This window comes from Hipposideros armiger, unplaced genomic scaffold (genome assembly GCF_001890085.2).
Source record: "Hipposideros armiger isolate ML-2016 unplaced genomic scaffold, ASM189008v1 scaffold_34, whole genome shotgun sequence".
Lineage (NCBI taxonomy): Eukaryota > Metazoa > Chordata > Mammalia > Chiroptera > Hipposideridae > Hipposideros > Hipposideros armiger.
In genome coordinates this window covers 2367568-2392593 of record NW_017731384.1, presented here as the reverse complement: position 1 = coordinate 2392593, position 25026 = coordinate 2367568, and the positions used below count along the sequence as shown (strand labels likewise).

The following is a 25026-nucleotide window of genomic DNA, read 5'->3' as shown; positions in this document are numbered from 1 at the left end:
CAAATGCAACTGATTTCTGAGGATTGATTTTGTATCCTGCTACCTTACTGAATTTGTCTATTAGATCCAATAGCTTTTTGATAGAGACTTTGGGGTCCTCTATATATAGTATCATGTCATCTGGTATAATGACAATTTTACTTCTTCCTTGCCAATGTGGATGCCTTTTATTTCTTTTTCCTGTCTGATTGCTGTCGCTAGAACTTCTAGGTCTATGTTGAATAAAATACACCACTTTTTTTTTAAACCACTCTAGGCAACACTTAACCTCTCACCACTTTTTCACCTATAGAATTGTAGGGAATTGGCAGAAGTAAAGGAGATAATGTACCTGAGGAGGCCGGATCATAATATAAACTTGAATGACAGCTTTTATTATTAGTCAGCTATTAATATTAGTATTTTTTAAATCATATGTATAAGACCTGTTCCTTTTACTCTATGAAAATAATACCTCAATAAAGTACTGTTAGCATGGAGGAAGTCATGGCATGAGCAGAATGTCAACTTAGAGGGAAAAATGAACAAAATATTAGCAAATCGAATTTAACAATGTATAAAAAGGATAATAAAAGTGTTGTGATGGTAAACCGGCTCTCCAAGGTAGGGGGAAGCCATTTTTGTTCTGTTCACTGGTTTCCATGGTGTGAAAACTCCCACCACGGCTGAGTTACCAACATGAAGTCACTGAACATGGAGTTGGGAAGAGAGGTGTAGAATCAGCTCTCATGAGCTGGTATGATCCAACGTTATGACCAATGCATAATTTCCCCAAGAATACAAGACTGGTTCAGTATTTGAATCAATTAATCAATCAATGAATATACTTCACCTAATAACAGACTACAGATAAAGGCAAAACGCTATGAGCCAAAAAATGTACTTAGTTCTACACTTAGCAAAATGAAGCCACCCAAACTGATGCTCTGACAACACAGTCCACCTCAGGCTCCACTGTGCGCTGTGTCACTTGTCCCCTTTTAATATTCATTGCTCTGATCATTGCTGTTTCTTTACAAACACCTAGGTTATACCCCCTTCCCATGGCTACTGCTTAGTGATTCTGCATTTTTTTAACAGAAACACATTTGACATTTTGAGATACAAATTTTTAGATACAAATTTCAGATACAAATTCAACATTTTTAGATACAAATTCAACAGTTTTAGATACAAATTTTTAGATACAAAGTTGACATTTTTAAATAGATACAAATTGGGAAGAGTAAGAGATACTCCCAGCTCTTGCAAAAAATATATTGAGGTATATGAATCTATATAATTGGCTCATAAATTTCACACATGGCCCCCAAGACAAAGAAGTGTGTTTGTCTGTTTTCACTTCCACAATACATTCAGCGTACTCTTTGTGACAATTTTTTTATGGTTACTCTTATAGGTTCATAAGATGTGAAATGAAGACCTAATTCTCTACTGGTTTGAGTCAGGAACGCTGTCCTCTTTTTAATCTTTGTGTCAACCCCTGACACATTACTTGTTTCATAGGGAGATTCAGCGCATGTTTTGATGAACAGATAAATGAATACAAGAGAATTCTGAGGATTCCTCATTTGCAAGTCTCTCCAGACTTCAGTGTGAGATGAAGTACTCACCGTGGAAATTGCTATTCGTTGAAAAGAATGCCAGTCCCAACTCCAGTGTAGTGATCTTTAGTGTTTCTCTGATCATTACAAAAACATTTACAAAATGGGAGGGGTGGGAAGATATCAATTAAAATTCCCTAGAGAACTTTTAAAGAGACCTGGGCCACCCATGTCACCTGAAAAAGTGCTGTGGGGCAGGCAGAGTATTAAACGATGGAGATTGGTTACAGCTATGAGATTAACTTCAGCACAGTTTATGGTGTGTCAGGCTTTTGTGTGTTGTTGGTACTTCAGTATGTTTGCTCTTTTTAAAAATCAGTGTATAAGTACATGTTGATGGAGAGGGCCTGGACCACAGTTTTACTCATTTAAGTTACTATATATCTTTGAATTTGGATCTTATCTATGATTTGTTTAATGTCTGATGCTGAACGGTCTGCTTTACTAGATGATTTCGGTGAGATAGAAGTCGAAGGGTAGGTGTTCTTGGGGTCCTGGAGTGGCAACGTGATTTAATATGGTCTGTGACATTTCAGGGATTGTTTGCAAGTGTACTGAGAAGGGAGAGTGTTTGGCTACTTAAAGAGGCCAGGCGGGTGGGATTACTCACCCCCTCTATTTACATGAACACCTTTGAGTTTCCTTATTTGCTTGTCAGCTTTTAAAAGGAAAAAGAACCTTTTATTTAGACTAATGGACATTGTCATTGTCATCCAGATTTTTAGTTATCAAGAACATACCAAATTATTTCTCAACACTGATTATCCTTTGAGTGCTTGTCTCAGCAACCTGTTGTCATCGGTAAATTGACACTTGAGTCATAGTCACAAGTTTGGTTTCAGTGTCCAGTTATTGGTGGTCATCATTTTCATGTTGAATCCGATGTGTATTTGTTCTAATTTTGCTAATAGAAGTTTTTCTCCATCAGGGATGGATGAATGAAATTTACAACTATGATCCAGAAACTTACCATGCGACTTTGACACATTCAGTCTTTGTTCGACTTGAGGGTGGGACCTTAAGACTTTCAAAGCCCAATAAAAATATATCCAGGAGGGCAAGCTACAATGAAACAAAGCCAGAGGTCACCTACATCAGCCAGAAAATCTACGATCTCTCAGACAGTAAGGTGAGCCCAAATGGTTTTGGAAGCTTGAATGAATGAAAAAGCATTTGGAATCTTGGCTGCATTACTGTATTCTTCCCCTAAAAAGGTCGTGTGTGTGTGTGTGTGTGTGTGTGTGTGTATGTGTGTGTGTGAAGTAGTAGTATAATTTATATCAGTACCTCTCAAATGTTAGTGTGCATGTGAACCTCCTGAGCATCTTTTTAAATGCAGGTTTTAGTTCAGCAGAACTGAGTGGGGCCTTCAGGTGATACCTATGCCGCTGGCCTGTGGCCCACACTCGGAGGAGCAAGGGCATAGCACACTCTTGTGACTCGGAGAGTTAATTTTTTCAGTCAAACAAAAGCTATGTGTGGTGATGCTAGGGTAATAACTAATAAAGGTTCTATAAATGTAAAAATTATGGATATGCAAAATAACTATGTTTTGATAGAAGCATTATATACTTCTGTTTTTGAGAAGTGTAAACTATTTGTTATTCCAGAAAGCTGTAGATTTCCTGTTGTTCACCCACTTCCTGTTCAGTCACTGATGTGAGTGATCTTCAAAGTGTCTCCAAAATGAGAGAAATATTTAAACTTTTGTAAAAACTTATTCTTAACTTGAGGTTAATAAACTTGAGCTTCCCATCTAGATATAGCTTGATAAATTCTTTTTTTTTTTCTTCCAGCTTATGTTTGGCCCAGGGTCATTAAACTCAGCTGATATCCAAACTTAGTTGATGATAACCCACTAAGCAATTATTGCACTATTGTTACCAGAAATTATAGAAATGTGTAACTCTTGCAAAATTCTTAAACATCTACTTCTTGGAATAATTTTGAAGAATGACAAGTCATTTCTAAATATTTATTCCAGTTTCTATAATCATGTTAGAGACAGGTGGTAATTTCTTCACATTCATCCTTTTAGTTAAAAATACTATAAAGTTTGCATTTGTGCTCTGCATGTTTTAATGCACAATTTAGCCAATTTTTAATTTAGTATGTAAATCATCATTTCCCTTTCTATGTAGATTTACCTTGTACCTAAAAGTTTGGCTCGAAAACGAATCTGGAATAAAAAGTACCCCATATGTATTGAGCTTGGTCGACAAGATGACTTTATGTCCAAAGCCCAGACTGATAAAGAGATTGCTGAAGAAAAGCCACCAGCTGAGAGAGAGCTGGGAGGCGAGGACCCTAAGAAGCCACCCCATCCTCAGGAGGGAACAAGATCTGGCCAGCGAGATCAGATATTGTATCTCTTTGGGAGAACTGGCCGAGAAAAAGAGGAGTGGTTTAGGAGATTTATTCTGGCATCTAAGCTGAAGTCAGAAATCAAGAAGCCACCTGCTGTCTCTGGAAGTAAACCAGGTAATGACACGTGTGCTAAATGCTTATGTATTTTTAAAAGGCCTGTAGGAGAGCTGAGATTCCCAGGCAGGGAGGAAGGAGGCGCACTCTGAATTGATGACTGTCTGCCACCTACGGTGTGTTCTCATGAGTCATTTACCTTTTAGGCTGATCGCTGCAGCCCTTTATACTGAATCATTTAACCAGTGATGGAACCATTTGCAGATGTATGTTTTCTTGCCTTTGCTGGTTCCTTAGGATTATATTTATTTTCCTATAGTATGACTCCTCTGAGAGAAGACGCAACCGCAGAACCCTAGTTATAATAAGAAGGCGGCTAGTGCTCTCAAGCTCCTGGCCCTCTTTATGTCCTCCAAGCCTGAGCTCACCACAGAAGTGCAGGATCCTCTGGGCTCCGGACTCACTGCATTTGCATGGATAGCCTTGACCTCTGCTCATTCCTCTCTTTCTGCCCTGTGTCCTCTGCTTGGAACTTCACTGAATCTCACTGTTCAAGCATACTGTGGCCTGTCATTGCTTTTTACATATGCTGTTCCCTCTACCTGGAATGCTCTTCCCCCTCCTGGGCCAGGAAAACGCCAACTATTTCCTCAAGAGGCAGTCCAGAGGTCACTGCCTGGACAGGCAGTACTGGGGTAAGCACCTCTTGGCTCTCTTGGGCAGAGGTAGTCACCCCCTTCTTTCTGCCCTAAAAGCCCTTTAGTCATACTTCAGCTACAATGCTTATTGCAGAAAATTGTGATTTATTTGCCAGGTGCCTGAGTTCAAGGGCAGGGAGCATGTCTTATTTTTCTTTTTGATGTGGAATTGACTCAGAGAAGAGCTTGATAAAAAATCTGTTGAATGGAAGATGGCATGTTTAGAATTGCCACGAACTATGGATGAACAGTTAGCTTTCTGCCCACTTTCCCTGCCCCTGGGGGTGTATCAGTCCATTATTTGACCCTAAGAGATCACTAGGAAAAAAGAAAAAGGCACCTACCAGTGTATTTTATGGCTCCCATTACTCTGAATTGTCTTGGAGAGAAATAAAAACTTCTAAAAAAATTACTTATCATCAGAGTGGAAGGTATTTTTTCAGGGTGGGAAATACCCTTATATTGTAAATATTTTTTCAAGTCATTTGATAGCATTTTAGCTGTTTTTCGGCTTAACCCACTGGAGTTCTGCATTTCATTTACTTTGCAGCACTTTTCTTCCTCTGTATTAATAGCCATCACTTCTTTGCTGCAGGGGTGTTGCCCTCACACAGCAGACACAGCAGTCCCTGCGGGCACCTGACCCACAGTCGCAGCAGCAGCAAAGGCAGCGTGGAGGAGATTATGTCCCAGCCAAAGCAGAAGGAGCTGGTGGGCAGCGTGCGGCAGAAGATGCTCTTGGACTACAGCGTGTACATGGCCAGGTGTGTCCCCCAAGAGAACCGAAGCCCCCAGAGGAGCCCCGTGCAGAGTGTGGAAAGCAGCCCCACAGCTGGGAAAAAGGTAACTCTGGCTGCCTGGGCCGTGGCTTTTCTGCTCTTCCACTTGGACTCCTTTCTTCATACCGAAGCACTCTGAGCACCTCCTGTGTACCATGCCCTGTTCTAGGCATTGGAACACAGTGACGAACAAGACAGAGGAGCTTGTAGTCCAGACAGCAAGAAGCAAATATCGGGTGGTGATAAGAATTAAAATAAAGCCAAATAAGGGAGGATGGAAAGTGGCCAGAACTTCTATTTTAGGTCAGTGGTCAAGGAGGGCCTCTGGGAGGAGGTGATATTTGGGCAGAGATCTGACCAAAGTGAGGAAGTGAGCCATGGCTATTTATGTGGGGGGAGCATTTCAGGTGGGGGGGACCAGCAAGTGCAAAAGCCCCAAGCAAGGATGTGGTTGGAGTGTTCAAGGAACTGCCCTGAGGCCAGTGTGGGTGACAGTGAGCAAGGGACAGAGAGACAGGGCCTCATTAGTCAGTTCCAAGGGGTATGTGGAGCCCCAGGAGGGTCCTGAGCAGGGGTAACTATCTGATTTAAGTTTAAAAAAAGATAAGTGGCTCTCTGTGGAGAATTGGCTGTAGGAGGAAAAGATGGGTGGGAGGCAATTACAGCAGTGGAGAATGGGGCTGAGATTAAGGCGGTAACTAACAGCAGGCTGTGAGAAGGGGCTGCTTTGGGGATGTGTGCTGGAGGGGAGCTGGCTGGATTTGCTGATGAATTAGATGTGAGGTGTGAGAGAATAAGCCTAGCTTTTCACCTGAGCAACAGCGTGATCAGTGGGGAAGTTCACAGAATCCTTAGTAATAGAGGTCTGATTCCCACATCAGCACTGTAGTCTCAAATTCTCAGCCTCCTCAACTATGTCCAGTGCTTTTGAAGAGCTACTACCAGCATTATTTCCAGAGTGTAACAACCTAGACATTGACTCGAGATCATCTGTGATAAGATAAAGATTATAATATAAGCTGCCATATGTTAGCCTCTCTTAGGCTCTTTTAATAAAATTACCCTGACCTCTTGAACAGCCTTGCAAACTAGATAGCATTCTCTCCATTTGGTAGATGGAGAGACAGGCTCCCAGAAATTAAGTAGCTTAATTTCGCAATTGCTGTGATGGAGTGTACAAGGCCTCATCTGAGAGTCCAAAGACCCTCAGCTACCGCAACTGCCATTTTGATAGGTCATCCTAATTGTGCTTGGCCTGAGGCCTCTCGCCACTACTTGTACTATGTTCCAAGACACATGATGTCCCACCTGTGGAGCCTGAAGCCTGTTTTAACATGTTACTGAAGTGTTTGACCTCTTCTAGTGACCATACTTCTGCTCTTAACAGGAAGCATTTGGTACCTTCCTCTTTGTGCCTCTAGCCTGTATTCATCCTGTTGATCCTCTGTCTTCAGTGTGGAAGAGGCCCCTGAACCCTCCTCATGGAACCTACTTTATCGGGGCAAGAAAAGACCACATGCCTTTGCTAGCCCACTGCCTCTGCCTTCTGACCTGAGTTACCAGCAAGCGTGGGAAGTAGACCACCCTCTAGGCTAGAGTGGGGGTGTGTGTGATAGAAAACTGCCTGGAAATGTCCTGTTTATCACTAGTGAGTCCCCTTTCCCCAAATTCCCTTTCTCCCTGGGCTGCCTGGACTCTCATGACACGCAGGAAAACCAGGAGGATGTAAGAAAACAATCAAATAAAAAGCTTGCTTTTTAAAAGCGTTCCTTAAATTACAGCAAAGAAGTTTTAGAACATTTTTTCCTCAGCACGTGTTCCTTATGCATGTATCATGTAATCACTGGGGCCTGTGGGAGCCCCAGGAGGGGCTGGGAGACCCTCACACAGCCCAGCCCCTCTACCCGGCGTTGGCAACACAAACCTTTCCAGGTACTTCGCACTTACCCCTTTAAGCACCAAAACATTTTTTTCTTCTTCTAAGTCTGATGAAAATCTTGAAAACCCACATTGTACTCCCTGCCCCCTTAGGTGGAGCAGGCAGGCATGATGTAACCTTGCTTGGATAATTGAAAGACTCAGTACAAGAAACGGAAATTCAGGCTGGTCGTTATGCGGGCCTACATGAGGTCTCTGTCCCACGTCCCTTTCACCCCCAGTCCACGGCTTCCCAGACTGCGCACTCGGCAGTATTTTCTCTCGGTTGTCAGTTGGCTGGGGTGGGTATGTGTCTTTCTATCCGGCTTTTCCTTGAGCACTTATCCCCATGCCCCACCGCACCCTTGTTAATTTAGTGATTCTAATCTGCATGGGCGAGGAACCCAGAGAGCCAGAGCTGTGTGAACAGAGATAACTGTCTTTGAAAGCAGGGCCTTTGACGAAAGCCTGTGAGTTTTAGTGCTGGGCTCCTACATCCACTTGGCGTGCCTGAAATGTGTGTGGGCCACCTCTTGGCTCTCGGGTGCTCTGGTAGTCTTCAGTAAAGCATAGGTATGTGTTTTAGTTGTCTATTACTGTGTAACAAACCGCCCCAAGAGTGATGGCTTCAAATAATAACAGTTATTTATTTTGCTCACAAATTTGTAATTTAACCAGGCTTAGCAGTGAAGGCTTCTCTCCGCTCCACATAGTGTCAGCTGGGGGAGCTGGACTGGGAGCTTCCAAGATAGCTCACTCGCATGGCCGGCAAGTAGATACTGGTTGTTGGCTGGGAGCTCAGCGAGGGCTGAAGGCTGGAGGCCTCAGTTCTTCTCCATGTGGCCTAGGCATCCCTCAGCATGGTGACCGGGTCCCTGGGGAAAGAGCCAGGCAGACGCTGTATTGCTTTTTATGACCTAGTCTCAGAAGTAAAATCATGTCACTTCCATCATGATCTATTAGATAAGGCAGCCATAAAGGCCCTCCCAGGTGCAAGGAGAGCGGCAAAGATTCCACCTCTTGCTGATGGAAGAGCAGATTCTTGGAAGAGCACGTGGGATGTGAAATATCGTTGCTCCATTTTTGGAAAATAAGATCTGCTACAGTGTTCCTATACTACTTTTATTACTTTTCATGCTTTCTGTTATAAGTCAGTGGAGATAGTTCTTCACTAGTTTTCTTTCTTATTAATTTTGCAATACGAACAAGTGAGAACCTTTTACCCCCATCCTTGATTTTTTTTTTTTTGCGCATGTAAAACATTAACATGGTGCCAGAAATCAAAGCTGTACAAAGACACTCAGAAAAGTGCCATCTCCCCCACCCTGTCCCTGGTATTCCTCCATGCCATTCCCATGCACCCCCTGTAGTAAACCAGTCTCCTTAGCCTCTGGTTTATCCTTTCTGGGTTTACCTCCCCTTCTGCCTTACTGAAAGGATAGCATACTGTGGCTACTCTTTTGCACATTTGCTATTTCTCACTTAGCAGTGCATTCTGGACATTATTCCACATCAGTTCATAGGTACCTCCTCCTCGCCTTCTTTTAAACAGCTGCAAAGTACTTCCTCCATTGTGCAAATGTTCTATAGCATATTCAGTCTCTCTCTTACATGGACATCTAGGTTGTTTCCAATATTTTGCAATTACAACCCATGCTATAATGAATAACTTTGTGTATGTGCATTTCTGTGTTTTGGGGGGGTGTATCTTCAAGGTGACATCTTAGAAGTGGGAATGCTAGATCAGAAGGTAAATGCGCATGTGGTTTTGTTGGATATTGCCAAATTCCCCTCTATCATTGTTCATTCCCACCAGGAATAGGGGTGCCTGTTCCCCACAGTCTTGCCAAATGTGGACCTTTTGGATGTGACCATTAGTGCTTATTCTTCCTGCCAAAGACCGGGCCAGGTTATTTCTTAGGGTCCAGATTGCCTCTGAGATCATGAGTCCAAGAGGGACTCAAAGCGCTCGGAGACACAAAGGGACCTTTGGCATCTCTTCAAGTTATACTGTCACTTGTCAGTGTTGGCCACCACCCAGCTCCAGCCTTTGCCCCAGCCTCTCCCCTGCCTACCCCTCCTGCTGCTGTCTCTTATAGGCTAAGGTCAAAGCACCTCTTACCCTGAGGGCTCCAGGTCTGATAGCAACTCCCACACACTTGGCCTCCTTTCTCAAATGTTGCCCAATGCTAAACTAGGTCTAGAGGTGAATGGGGCCATTGGTGCTCAGGAGCCAAACCAAGGTGAAAAACACCCAGTGATAGAATTAGTGAATATAGACTAGAGTTGTATTGAGCAGTGCTAAAATACTTTTGGTGGTTATTCTCACCAATAATAATTAAAAACATGTTCAGGGGATGCTGCATGTTGAAATCACTTTAGAGCTCAAATTTTGAATCATAAAATACCACTATTTGGGGAGGAAGAGCCTGGTTCTTCAGATGTTTACTAGTTAGTGACCAGTCGCTGAGCCCTGACTTGTCCTTGTGACTCTGCTTTGTCCCACAACCACAGGCTGTGCCAGCTTCCGAAGTCCCCAGGCCCCTGTGATCTTGGCACCCTCTTCTGTCTTCTTGGGCACTTAACCTCTAGAGCAGTGAGAGAACCCGTGAGGCTGGCTGAGGAGACCTGGGGCTTTACCCTCTTGGTGAGATAGTCTGCTTGGTTTAGGGAGGAGATTTGAATAGGAATTCAGAAAACAAGAAAATAAGGAAGCTCTTTTTTTTTTTTTTAAAGATTTTTATTGGGGAATTGGGGAGGGGAACATTGTGTTTTTCCAGGACCCATCAGCTCAAAGTCAAGTTGTTGTCCTTCAATCTTAGTCCAAGGCTTCCCCTTCACCCCCTCAAAGTCAGCTTTTCAAACAGTTAAAAGTGGAATTGAAAAGTGCTTATCATATAATAAGTAAAAAATGTGAAGGCATATGTACAATTTAAAAATAAATTTAGAAAGGATATAGACAAGAGTGCCAAGACAATTCAGTGAGGGAAAGAATACTCTTTTCAACAAATGGTGCTGGAACAACTGATATCCACCTGCAAAAGAATGAAATTGGACCCCTGCCTCACACCATATACAAAAATTGACTCAAAATGGATCATAGACCTCAATATAAGAGCTGAAACTGTAAAGCTCTTGGAAGAAAAGATAGGAGTAAATCCCTGTGATTTGGGATTAGGTAAAGCCTTCTTAGATAAGACATCAAAAATGTACACAACTAAAGAAAAAATAGATAAATTGGACTTCATCAAGACTAAAAACTTTTGTGCTGCAAAAAGTACCATCAAGAAAGTGAAAAGACAGCCCACAGAATGGGGAAAAAATATTTGCAAATCATATATCTGATCCAGAACCTAGAATATATAAAGAACTCCTACAACTCAATAATAAAAGGTAAATACCCCAAATAAGAAATGGACTAAGGGCCAGCTGAGTGGTGCGTTGGATAAGAGCTGGCTTGGGATGCCAGAGGGCCCCGGTTCGGATCCTACATATAAGGGCCAGTGACACTGCCCTCTACAGCTAAGATGCTGAACAACAGCTCATCCTGGAGCTGGGCTGCCGTGAGTTACCGGCAACGGCGTAGGCTGCAGCCCCTGCTGCAGTGGGCTGCCATGGGCTACCATGTGTAGCCAGCAGCGCCAGCGTGAGCGGCCAGCAGCCACCGTGAGCGGCTGTTCAGAAGCCGGCGACTGATCTGCCTCACTCGGGAAAAGCGCAATGATGGTGCCAACTTGGGCCAGTGAAGCAATGTCCTCCACAACTAGACTGAAGAACAAAAGGGTAGCAACTTGTCTGTTCCCCTTCCCCCAATTCCCCAGCACTGTTCCCATCCCCCAATTCCCCAATAAAAATCTTTAAAAAAAAAAAGAAATGGACAAAGGATCTGAATAGACAGTTCTCCAGAGGAGATATACAAATGGCCAGTGAGCATAAGAAAAGATACTTAAAGTTATTAGCCATCAGGGAAATGTGAACCAAATAAGAGATACCACTTCACACCCACTTAGATGGCTAGAACAAAAAGACGGGTAACAACAAGTATTACTGAGGATGTGGAGAAACTGGAACCCTTGTACATTGCTGGTAGGAATGTAAAATGATGTAGCTGCTGTGAAAAACAGCTTGGTAGTTCGCAAAATGTTGAACATAAGAGTTATACAATCTAGCAGCTCCACTCCTAGTTATATATTTAAGAGAAGTGAAAACCTATGTCCACACAAAAACTTCATAGTACACCAATATTGTACACCAATATTCATAGCAGTATTCATGATCGCCAAAAGTAGAAAAATGAAATGTCCATCAGTTGATGTATGGATAAAGTGTAGCATATACATACAGTAGAGTAATATCCTGCAATTAAAAGGAATGGTACAGCATGGAAAAACCGTGAAAGCATTATGTTTACTGAAAAAAGTTAGTCATAAAAGATCACGTCATATGATTCCATTTATATGAAATGTCCAGAATATGCAAATTCATTGAGGCAAATTAGTGGTTGGTTGCCTTGGGCTTTTTTACTATATTTTTACTATATTTCCTTTCAGTCTTTTTACAATGTATATATACTTTTAAAGGATACAGAACTTTTAAATATATTGTAAAAATGGATTAAATAATTACGTCTGGGTAGTAGGATTATGGGTGTTTTCTACAAGGAACATGCATTGTTTTTATAAGCAGGGAAACCACTAGCAGACCTGGGGGAAGGCTCTCCATTGCCTTCTCCAGGACCAAGCAGCCCTTTGGGAAACCCTGTGGCACCAGACTGTGTGTGACCAAACCTTAGGAGCAGAGGCACTAAGCTCTCTTTGTAACAAAAAAAGCTGCGTCTGGTCTTCTGGTAATAAGAAATGATATACCACAAAATTAAGTAAGTCTTCATTTTAGTTTTTAACAAAAAATATCCCAAGAGCTACTCAGTTATGATAGCCTTTTGTACCAAACCACTGACCTCCCCAAACTGCTCTTTGGAAGCCATTTTATTAGAAAGTTGCCCTTTCTGGCTTAGTCCAGGCAGGGACAGCGGTGGTGGCGGCTATGGGCCTGGTCCTGGGTTGGCAACGCCGCACAGCCTGGGGGCCTCGACTCAGCAGCCTGGAGGTGCAGTACAGCTGCCCACCTGCCTGGAGGTCTGCCACGGTCTGAGGCCACATGTTCTGTGGGGAGTCCTCCAGCTGTGCCTGCAGGTGCTGTCCCCCCTGTCCCCGCTGTGCTGCCTGCCCTTCCACCCCAAAAAAGGTGGATACAGCCGTGTGGAGAAGCGGCTCATTCCTCAAGGCGCCCTGCCAGGACTGCAACAAGGAGGTGATGCTGGCCAAGATGAGGATGCACATTTCCTCCTGCGTGAAGGTCCAGGAGCAGATTGCCAGCTGTCCCAAGTTTGTCCCTATGATGCCCTTCCCAGCCCATTCCCAGCGCCATCCCCAACAGGTCCACCTTTACCTGCCCCTACTGCAGCGCCCTCAACCTGGACCAGCAGGAGCTGGTGAAGCACTGTGTGGACAACAACCACAGTGACCCCAACCTGGTGGTGTGCCCCATCTGCTCTGCGATGTCCTGGGGTGACCCCAGACACAAGAGCACCAACTTTTGGCAGCACCTGCTCCATCAGCACAAGTTCTCCTACGACACCTGTGTGGCCTATAGCATCGATGAGGAAGCCACCTTCCAGGCCACCCTGGCCCTGTCTCTGAGAACTGAAGGCACAGCCAACCCACCAGGACAGTCTTCCCGCCTCGAGGGACAGGGCTGTGCTTGCTCTCTGTGGTCTGGCGCCTGCACTGGGATGCACCTTGCAGGCCAGGCGGGGCCTCCGTCATTGAAGGAGGAGAGCTGGTCCCCAAGATTGCCAGGGCCCGGGCGAGACCCCCAGCCCCCCAATGTCAGAGGACGACCTCCTGTGCTCTTGGCCAAGTGTGACTGGTTTCTTAGGTGTTCTGGGCCGAGCAGGCAGCCCTCGCAGGGGTGGCCCATTGGGACTGAGAGCAGTCGGCTTCTGTCTCAAAGCCATGATGTCCTCCCCTTGTGGAGGGGGAGCCCCATGTCTGGCAGTGCTTCCCTGGTACTGGCTTTGTGATACCTAGAAATTCTGGCGTCTTTCCGTATTATCCAGTGTGATAACCTTTGCACATTTTATTTTATTTATTTTTTTTGTAAAGATTTTTATTGGGGAATTCGGGGAGGGGAACAGCGTTGGGGAATCGGGGAAGGGGAACAGCCAAGTTGCTGTTCTTTTGTTCTTCAGTCTAGTTGTGGAGGACGTCGCTTCACTGGCCCATGTTGGTATTATCATTTCGCTCTTCCTGGGTGAGGAAGTCACTCGCTGGCCATTGGACAGCTGCTCACGCTGGCTGCCAGCCACTCAACGGTAGCTCACGGCAGCCCACTGCAGCAGGGGCTGCAGCCTACGCTGTTGCCGTGACTCACGGCAGCCCAGCTCCAGGTTGAGCTGTTGTTCACCATCTTAGCTGTAGAGGGCTCAGCGTTACTGGCCCTCAAGTGGGATCCGAACCAGGGCCCTGCTGCTCAGAGCTGGCGTCCCAAGCCAGTTCTTAACCAACGTGCCACTCGGCTGGCCCCCTTTTCACATTTTATAGATCAAAGACAAAGCAGTTACTCTTTATGCTGCAATATCTGTTTGACTAGGAACAATAGTATTTTTATTGAACATTCACACAATTATATATATTTTTAAAAGCAATAAAAAATAAACAGTTGTGGAATTGAGCTGGGGAGGGAAGGAAAGATGGAGCAAATGCTGGATCTAAAATGAACCTTGGGGTTTCACCTGTGCACATGGGATGGAGCTGGCCATGTTCCAGGTCACCTCAGTGTTTCCCAGGGTTCCTGGTTTGTTGTTTCCCTTGGACAATGACCAGAAAGAAATCCCAACAACCAGAAGGAAATTTCAATGCCCTGGCCACTTGCAGTGACTACTGGGCTGTTCTGGGGCCTCTTGCTGCCCAGGGTCCTGGCCTCAGCCCCACTGTCACCTTTCCAAAGCTGACCACATCCCACCTCAGGCAGGGCCACCCCCAGTGGTGCAGAGCTGGGGGGTAGGGAACCTGGTGGGGCTGTGCAGTGGCGGGCTGGGCCAGAAAACACTTGTCAGTGGTCTTTTTCAGTTCATGCTGTCTTTTAAAAAAATTTTAAATAAACGTTTCAAAGCAGCTAAAAAAAAGAAGAAAGTTGCCCTTTCTAAATGTACATATATAGTTGAAATGGTGAAATACGTATTCTCACATTCCTTCCATTAGCCAAACAGAAACACCAAGGGTGTCAAATTCATTTTTTATTATCAGTATATATTATTACAATTTAATACAGTTTTTTTCCTTTCTTAAAGTGTGTATACATTGTTTGCCACCTTCTGTACTAGGAAATATATGCGCATTTATTCTTTCAGCTCTTTCATGTTTATGACATTCACTGGAAGTGAGTTCTCTCTGGCAGCCTGTTGAATCCAGGTTTTGTTCATGAAGCTGCTTTGAAGCATTCAGAATGTTCTGCTGCTCCTGGATTTTTCTTTGTTCCCAGTGAGGCCATGGAGTGAAGCCTGTGTTAGAAAAAGGAACTGTTGAAAAAGCAACCTGTTTGTCAGTTATTTCAGAAATTTGTTTCTACATCATATGCTTTTGGCTTGGATATAAATTGTGAAATAACCTTTGTTTCTTGCTAGTTTGTTAGACCTCTTTCCTGTGAGTAACTGAGGTTGTAAAGAAAGGTTAATAAAGGGTAGACTCTCCCACTTGAGAAGGGAGAGTCTCTTCTGTAGCCTACAGATCTAAATAAGACATGGTGCCCTATGGGGGCAGCCACGAGGCACACTGCCTGAAAACCTGGGCAGGAGAGCACTGTCCTGGGTGAGTGCTTACTTAGGAGTCTATGTACATCATCTGATGTGACTCAAAGATAAGCAACCCAGAAAAGCTGAACCAGATCCCCCTGGGGGTGGGTGCAGATGTTCAGGCAGAGAGAAGTGATTCCATAAAACACGTGCAACTTGTGGCATGACCGAGTGCCTGCTGATCACAGACTTCTGCTCTTCCTCCAGGACCTCGTGGTAGAAATGTCTTAGCTAATATCAAAACCCATTATAGCACAGAGAGAATGCTCTCCAGCCATTAAATTGAGTGAGAAAGAGCCATGTCTTCTGAAATGGAATGATCAACATGTATTATATTTTAAATCAGAGTTTAATATTTTTAAAATGAGACTCACCAACATTCATAAGGGAAACCTTTGAAAACACCCAAATTTGAAGGACACCTAGAACATAAAATACCTCCCTTTATAAGCAGTGACATTAGATTGAAAAATGCAAGTGAGCCCCCAGACGCCCAAAGAGAGAGATGGCACAAGCTCACGAACTAGTAGACAGTGGGTGCTGGGCAGTCTCTTAGGCCCCACATAAGCTCAGGGACTGATTCACCTGGATCAGACCCTCAGAACTCCAGGCTTCAGAAAAGTCATGCATAGGTACATGCTATGCACTGTTGGGGTATTCACGAGTCATCACATCTCCATGTATCAAACCCATGAGCACCAAGCCCCCTGCGTACTATGCCCTGGCGTAGGCACACAGCTGTGACGTGGGCACAATCACAGCTGCCCACAAGAGAGCACTGGCTTGAACGCACACGTATGGAGTATGGAGACGATGAGGGTGTCTGGTGTGTATGGCTATCGGCAGCCCATAAATGCATTTATATAAATCCTAGAGAAGAGAAAAGGTCAACAATGGACAAATTTCTACATTTCTAGTTCTTTTGGCCTTTGCTTCTCAAGGCTAATTGTTTCTATGAGGCTGTCACTTAATTAGAGACCTCAGCATAGGGAAACGTCTGTCACACCAGGAGCCAGTCACACCCCCTTCCTCCCTCCCACAGGACGGAGCAGGTGGGGATCCGGGAGAAGGAGGCTGTGAGTCAGGCTGTGCTGATAAAGATGGGGGCCTCGGGCAGGGCACTGAACAGTCCCAAGTCTGTTTTCTCATCCCTAAAATAGAAGTACAAGCTCTGTCTGAGGTATTGTGAGGCATAAAAGAGGGAACCTGAGAACAAGCCTTATCCTAGGGCCTGATGCTGGGCCAGTGGACAGCAACAGTGACAACAACGATGACCACCAAACGTTCCCTGCACTAAGCTCCTAACCTCAGCACACCCTCTGTGGATGTCACTGTTCCTTCTCTCTCCTTCACCCTCATCCTGGCCCTCTCCAGGCCAGAGTCCATAGTCTAATCATTAACCTTGGAAGTTGGAGACTAGCCCAGGTTTGCTCTTCTCTTACCTTGGGCATTGGCAGTGACATGTTTTAGATGGATTGTATCCTGTTGAGGTGAGGCCCAGGGTATTTCACTGAACTGAGATTGGTGAGAGCAGCAATAGGAGTGTCACGGAGTTCCTGAGGGTGGCGCTCTCTAATCCAGGGCTGGGGTTCTTGACCTCACCTGTTCATTACATTAGTGAGCGCTTCTAACAATCTTGATACCCACTTAAATTAGCATCTGTGGGTGGCGGACCTAGCCAAACAGTATTTTTAAGCACTCCCTTGCCCCTCACCCAAGAGAACCATGAGTCATAGCATCGGGCTGAACATAAGGGTCCTGGGCATTGGGGAAACTGGGGCTGCCTGGTGAGGACCAGCCTGACAGCTGCTCATCCGAGGAGCCTTAGCTGGAAGAAAGATAGGCAGACATGTGATCAGTACGCCATTGATTGAGAATGTTGGCACCAAGCTAATTTGGGGGGCAAGGCAATTTGGCTGAGTTAATCATATGAAATATTAGATGGTTCACAGGAAGATTGGTAGAAAAGGAAAATAGACAAAGAGGAGTTTTTATTTGTGATTGTGGCTTTTCTCTTCTCTTCATGGACACAGTGTGGGACTTGCAATTTATAGGGAAAAAATAAGACTGACATGGTTGCCCATCTCTATAGGCAGGGATCTTCAGTGACAGTATAAAAATAAGCACCTGTCTTGTTCTCCCGTTGCTTTCTAGCTAATTTTGGTCCCTTTTCTTTTGCCAGTTGCCAGAGGCCCCACCCTCTGAAGAGGAAGAACAGGAAGCCTGGGTGAACGCCTTGCTCGGAAGAATGTTTTGGGACTTCCTAGGAGAGAAGTACTGGTCTGATCTGGTGTCTAAGAAAATCCAAATGAAGCTCAGCAAAATAAAGGTACCGTTTCCCACACAAGAGGCTTCCAATTTGTCACGTTTCATAATTTCTGAAGTCTTATGCTATTGTGTCCTCAGTGACAAATAATTCAGTTTAAAGCATATAACATAGGAGAGCAGGAACAAACAGCATTATTGGGGCTGTGACCTTGACTGTACGACTAACTGCATGTGGGGACTTAGAGACTGTTCTGTTTACTTTTTTCCTTGTTATCGCCCTCATTGTTATCCCTCTAGGTGATAACTCAGAATTTGGTTTGGGAAAATGTGAGCTTTTGTAAACGTCTGTTATCTTTAAAGAATATTTTTGGAGCCCACCCAGCCTCACAGTCCAAGCCCTACAGTATGTGCGGAGGAAAATACCAGGTTCCTTTAAGACCTCTTTCCCACGCTGTGCTCCCTCTCCAAGCCGGGGGAGTTAGCATTGCACTCGAAATGTCTGTGCTTGACCTTTACTTCGGGCCAGATGGCGTTTTATTTTGGGCTTTCTCTTTGCTGAAGAAATGGTCCTGGTGCTGACTTAGGCCCACTTGGAATTGAGTTTAAACCACATAAGTATTCCTTATGATTGCCACTAAATGTCTCATTTGGTACCACCTTTGTCAACCAAGAGATCTTATTTAGGTTACTTAGAAGTTTTTTGATCTAGTGAAGACCCAGCCAAGGAAGAGTCATCTTGCTCCCCAAATCTTTACTGAGAGGTTACACAGTCAGCACTCAAGTCATTGGATCTTTGGGGGTCATAGATACCCCTGAGAAGCAGAAACAGTGGGTCTTTTCCCTAGAAAAATGCACAGTGACACAGAATTTTGCCCATGATCTCAGAGAGTTCAAGGACTCCCCGTTAGGAAAGTGTGAGCTAAGGTAAAGTCATACAAGGGAAATGTGAGCATGGAAGAGCTTTGATATGATTTCTGTCGTTCTTTTGGGTGACAGACAGAGGCTTTTATGGCTCTGGCCAGCCTGGCAAGCTCTGTCTCCCTTCCCTAGCACCGGAAGAAGAGGAGAGAACACCTCCTAAGCTGGAGGAGCAGGTTTTGAGGCAGAATTCTGGGCAGGGGTTTAGGAGGGCTCCTTTGGGAAGGGTCAGTTAGTTCAGGTGGGTTGAGGGTCGAGCCCACCCAGCTAGTCAGGTCCATGGGGAAAGCAGGAAGCGTCAGTGACCCTGACGTACTTGAAGATGAGAGGCCAGCAGCCAAGCCAACCTGAAGCTCACTCAACCTTTTTGGTTTTGGGGAAATGATGGCGGGCTTGAGTTCCTGGGTCGGGGTCGATGGCCAGAGCTGACACTCCTCTTTCCCCAGAGACTGTCGTGGGCCCTTCCCTGAGCAGGAGGGCTACAGGTCCTGATGCTTGAAAGCAGGGCATGCTTGAACTCCAGACAGGACGCTGCTCACCCTGTTACACACATTTCAAAACACACTTGAGGAGTGGAGTGTCCCCCGCTCTCTGGAGTTAGACGGCCACAGAGCCTCTGCCTTCTTGGTGGAGAACTGTGGGGCTCCCTCGCCACAGAGGAAGTTGAGGGAAAGTCTTATTTTCATCTTCTCCCTTTGCTTGTCATGTGGGCTTTTGCAGTTCACAAACTTTTTGTTTTTTGAGGTCAGAACTGCTAGAAGGTTAGCTAGAAGGAGACAAGGAGCCTAGAGCCAATGGCACCAGCAGTCAGAGGCAGGGGCAGTGCTCCCACCATTGCCAGCCTCAGCACTTCCACCCTGACCTGAGTTGCTACTCCTGAAGTGCCCCGCAGACCGGAAGGGATCCTGGCAATGGAATATACAGGAAGGCAGCAGGATATTACTCAAACTCGGAGCCTGCCACCACCGCCACCAAAAGAACTCTTGTCACCACTATCCACGTATCCCTGGAAGAGCTCTTCCTCAAACCCAGTGTGGCAGGTGTTGGTTAGCAGCCAGTCAAGAGCCAGAGTGGCTTGAGGAGCCTGAGCTGTCCCCTGTGACAAAGATTTCCTGTCTCCTGGTTTCCCCTGAGGGCCTGACATATGGAGAGCTCTTTGCTGGCCTTGCCCTGCAGTCTCAGACTGTCACCCTCGCACATGGTAATGACTCATGTTACGAAAGAGCGGCCCTGTGTGTGTATCTGGCACCGGTGGGTTTTAAACAAGTTGAGCTTCTGCCCCAACAGCAAGTACACTCTTGGCCTCGGCTGACTGCTCCAGTACCGCCCTGGGGCTCTCAGTGGTTGGGGACGTCCTGTGCCCGTGTCAGCATCCAGCTTCTAACGTACCACCCACCAACCCCAGAATGTCCCATACACCTGAACGCCCAGTCCCCCGTTGGGTTTACTCAGGAGGGTACAGGACATGCTGTGGGCTCCTGTCTCACTGTGGTGCCCGCCCTTCTGGTGGACAGAAGAGGGGTTCTGGTTGAAAGAGCAGGAGGAGGAGTGAACTCTGCAAGGGAGGAGGGGGCTGCTCCAGGGCCTGGTCCCGTGAGTTCTGATTCATATCCGAGACCTGAAAAAAGAGCGGGCGGGGGTAGGTGAGAGATGTTCTGCAATCTTGGAGTTGGGTACTCAGGTGAATAAGGAGGTAACCAAGCCCTGCTGATCCCCCTCCCCATTCTGCTTGCAGGTAATGAGAGCCCACCCCACCCTGTGAGTCTCACTCAGTCCTCATCCTCCAGTCCCCTCCTCCATTGAGGTCCCTCGGGGCTGCAGGGTGCAGGACGGGATGGGGCGGGAGGTGGGATGGCTCAAGGGGGGACAGCACGTTCCTGCCATCTCTGTCTTCACTCCTCTGGCTCAGTGTCACACCTCTGTTCCTATAGAAACCTATCACACTGGTATCAGAGTGACAATAATAGACATAAAGGACCGGTGCAGGATGCGAGTTTGTCTACATTCTTGGCCAAGTAGCATTCTGGATGCAGATTGGGCGACCAACCACCACATGTCATTGATGCTTTGGAAAAAGATTTCCCCAACACAGCAAACACCAATTCAGAAATGTACATTTGAACACTGCCTGTAGTCGCATTTCGTCCATCACAGACATCATGACCTTTTTGAGTTAACGCCTCCATCCTTGCAGAAAATCAGAGATGAAGTTCTCTGACTGGTGAATCCTGAAAGTGTGTAAATTTCTCTGCAGAGAGACAGCTGAAGCGGTCCAGTCAAAACAGGCATTAAGTTCATGCCTGGTTAAATGCATACTTGTTTCATGGGAAATTTTCAGCATAAATTTAATTTAAAAAAATTCTTAACTCTGAATTTTACAAAATGACTATAATGTTCAAATGGAGAAATATTCATGAGAATAAGGAAATTCTGGGGGGAAAGCAAGGAAAGGGACTTGCCAGATTTTAAATGCATTACAAAACTACAGTAATGAAAGCGTTTCAATACTGGTGGAAAGCAGTGCTCCATACAGATTCCAGCGTAGTGGGATTCTCATATTTAAAGGTGGTGTTAAGATGAGCGGGAAAGCATTGACTGTTGAATAAGTAGGTTAAGACACCTCACTAGATATTGGGGGAAAAAACTAAGGTGGATCCCTAATTTATATCTTACACTAAAATTAGGACTGAACTAAAGATTAAAGAAAAAATACACATACATAAATCCAGGTGGAGGAAACCTAGATGAAGTAATGCTGGAGTCTTGGGTCAAAGTAGGAATTTGTAAGCATGATACCAGTACTTTTATGTTATTTCTTTTAGAGTAAATTTCTACTGATAGATGTATTAGTAGGGGTCCCACTCGAATGGGGCAACCTGAGGGTCGATGTAGAGAAAAGGGGATAGTGCAGTACCCAGGGCTGGCAGCAGCGGGGAGCTGTTACCACTCCCCGAAGCGGGAAAAGCAGGGGACGGTTACCAGAATTGGGGCAACATGGCTGTGTGGAGAGGGCTGGCTGTCTGACAGGAGCTGTGGCCTTCAATAGAGGGAGGGGACAAATGCCCGACAATCCCCTTCTCCGTGTACCTCCCCCTCCCCTGCCTTCAGGTGTATCCCATTGGACAAGTCCAACCAGAAGCCCAAGGCCTTGGAGTATAGGGAGGAACTCAAACCCAGGGGGCATATGGCAATGTCCAGCACAAGGTCAAGCGATTGGATTTTTTTTTTCAAGGATTTTAATAAACGTGAGTTTGCCTGTCAGAAATGTTGCAGCAATTGTTTAACTCCCCAGTGGTAGCCTAAGAGAGGTTCATTTTCCCACATTTCAGCCAACTCTGGGTATTATTAACCTGACCAACATGGCTGGCTCCTTCTCCACAATCAGGTCTCTGGCCAAACGCCACTCCTCAGAGAAGCCTTCACTGACCTCCTTAGCTAAAAGAACCACCCTCCACCTGTGCCCCAGACTCTGTCCCATCACCTGCCTTATTTTCTCCATAGTACTAATCACTCTCTGAAGTCATTTGTGTACTTATTTATCTGTTTCCACCTCTCCAATATAAACCCCATGAGAACAAGCACCTTGCCTGAGTCTTCTTCCATGGCTCTGTCTGTAGTACAATGCCTACATGTGGTCTGTGCCCCATAAATTTTGGTTAAATAAGTGTGTCCCCAAAACCTTGACCGTCATTGCTTCTGAGAATATGTTGAATCCTAACATTTACCAGGTTACTAACGTCTCATTCATTGTTTACTTCTTTTCTCCAGCTCCCCTACTTTATGAATGAGCTAACTCTGACGGAACTTGACATGGGGGTGGCTGTGCCAAAAATCCTTCAGGCCTTCAAGCCTTATGTTGATCACCAAGGTAACTCTTAATGACTCTGGAGAGGAACTGACCATTTACATGACTGTGTCTCCATCGCTGCAGATTGAATACCGAGGCTTTGTGTTTGGAGGGAGGTGGGGACTTTTTACGCATTTCGTGCTGGTTATTTCGTGCTGGTTGTCTTTTTTTTTTTTTTTAAGATTTTATTGGGGAATTGGGAAAGGGGAACAGCGCTGGGGAATTGGGGGAAGGGGAACAGACAAGTTGCCGTCATTTTGTTCTTCAGTCTAGTTGTGGAGGACGTTGCTTCACTGGCCCATGTTGGTATTATCATTGCGCTCTTCCCGGATGAGGCAGATCAGTCGCCGGCTTCTGGACGGCCGCTCATGGCAGCTGCTGGCCGCTCACACCAGCTGCCAGTTGCTCACGCTGGCTGCCGGCCACACAGGGTAGCTTATGGCAGCCCACTGCAGCAGGGGCTGCAGCCTTCGCCATCGCTGGCAACTCACAGCAGCCCAGCTCCAGGTTGAGCTGTTGTTCACCATCTTAGCTGTAGAGGGCAGTGTCACTGGCCCTTATGTGGGATCCGAACCGGGGCCTGCTGCTCAGAGCTGGCGTCCCAAGCCAGCTCTTAACCAACGCGCCACTCGGCCGGCCCAATGTTCGTTGTCTTTTGTTCTTAATAGTCACAGCCTTAAACTGATGGGAATAGATCAGGATGCCCCCTCCTAGTCCTTCTAGTCTCCCGGATCCTTACAGGTCCTCCTCCAGCCCACAGATGCCCATGTGCCAGGAGCTTTTGTGTGATTTAGACGACAGCCTTTGCCAGGGCGAGAGGCAGTGGGCTGGATTTTAGCCTCGCTCACCCCTCACGGGCTTCACATGTACGTCTGCACCAACCCTGAACTCTTAAGCGCTGCCTCTCCTCACATGTAGCCACATCTTTACCTCGCCCCAACTTCTAGGGTGCAGATTCTTTGACCTTCATGTCTTACATCTTTATGTTCCTCACCACTCCTAGGAGATGCTCAGTAAGTATTTGAAACATGAAGATGTGTTTGTCAGGCAGTAGTTGGAGAGTAAAGCTCTCTGCTGGAGGAAAGTTCTCAGATTTGATTTTTAAGACATGCTGTTGACACATTATTTACACCTACTCTTGTGGTTTAGGGAAAGAAGAGTTGATTAGAATGTAGAAAGAATTTAAATAAAATTACGATGTAGAGATTTATGTGTATTTTGTGACACGTGGTTTTCAAAGGACCTTGATAGAAATTTTAGTGCACAGGAGTTCGGTGAGAAGTGTGAGCCAGGTAGGCAAGACCAGCCCATGAGCAGGCATGGATGGCTCCCCGTCAGGGAAGGAGCCGACTTTTTTCTGTAGTATCTCTTTCCAAGTGAGCCTGGGTTTACCTTATTCCTCAGATGGCTCAGGGACAAAGTAGGGGAGAGAATAATTACAGCTTTTCAAGAGAGTGATATTTATTTTGAAATGTTTTGTAAAATGTAGAGACTCTAACATCTACTTGAGCCTGTGTATGGTATATCAGGTGGCTGTTGATTCATATTTCGTGAAATCGTTTTCTGTATTTTATACATTTGCTATAAATACAAATGGATTCTTTTTCTAGCATTATAATTCACAGCCCTATCTCTCTAGCAGTATTTCAGCTGACAGCCCATATTTCCATGTTTTGAGCATCCTATCGATTTCAGAGAAAGACAGATCAGAGTATTATTTGCAAACCCAGAAGTCCACCGTATACCTGCATGTTGAGATTACCTGTAACCACTTAATTATGTCTACACTTTAATAAATCGGAGTGTCCTGGGTTTGGTTAATTTCTGATTCAGTAAGAGTAAAACTAGAAAAGATTCTTTGCAAGTGATTTAGCTAGAGTTCTCTTAACCGCATGTGAAATTTAAAAAAAATGCATGATCTGTGTGTTCACTGTGTAGCTAGGATCTTTGCTCCATTGTCGGCATATAAAGGCTGCCTGCCTTCTCTGGCTCCTCTGGGCCCTGGGTTGCCCTTTGCCTCTTTAGGAATTGACTTGTAAATGATCAGCTAACATAACATAAATGAGCTGGTCAATGATCAGCTAACATAAACCTCCGGAGTCGGGCTTCAAGAAAGTAAATAATACCTGTACGTGCTCTATTTTCTAATGCATTAGCAGACTCTTATCTCAGGACTGAATTCGTCTTTTGTTGAATTAGTAAAAATTTCCAACAAGAAGAGAGCAGTGCCATAGCGGGCTTTGCCACATCTAAGAAGTGTCCCTGTGGCTTTGAACTCTGCGGACTCCCAGGGCAGCTCTGTCAGGCTTCCAGTGAAATTCACCAACCTTTCCTGTTCCTCTGAAGAGAGACATTTCAGAGGCAGATCAAAGCTTTGCCAGTTTTTAATCCATTTGAGGCTTACTTAACTCTTTTCAGGGCAAGTTTTAGGTCTGCCTGCTGATGTAACAAGGAAGGAAATGTTACTAAAGAAAGGAATGATAAAGACATAAAGGCTGTGGGCTTTCAAAGTTTAATCAAATTAGGTTTTTCCAAGTCTGCAAATGATGATGGTAAAACAGAATTGAACACGAATTTTAGATTCCATTGCTGTAAGGGAAACTTTCATTTTAGGGACATGAAAATCAGAGGTGACTTACTTGCCCAAATGGACTCTGGAAAGCAAGCTCACCTTCCAGGAAAATGCACCCCAGGGTGAAGAGTCTTCAACAGCTGTAGGGAG

General features: G+C 45.3%; 1 protein-coding gene across 3 annotated transcripts in view; it reads left to right on the top strand.

Moving 5' to 3' along the window:
- Positions 1 to 25026, top strand: part of TEX2 (testis expressed 2) — a 99831-nt gene that overhangs the window by 54971 nt on the left and 19834 nt on the right. For all 3 annotated transcript variants that reach the window (XM_019637754.1, XM_019637752.1, XM_019637753.1), the window contains exons 3-7: positions 2533 to 2733; positions 3746 to 4085; positions 5319 to 5566; positions 17454 to 17600; positions 22226 to 22325. In XM_019637754.1, coding sequence (XP_019493299.1) covers positions 2533 to 2733; positions 3746 to 4085; positions 5319 to 5566; positions 17454 to 17600; positions 22226 to 22325 — 1036 coding nt within the window. The remainder of the gene's footprint in view (positions 1 to 2532; positions 2734 to 3745; positions 4086 to 5318; positions 5567 to 17453; positions 17601 to 22225; positions 22326 to 25026) is intronic.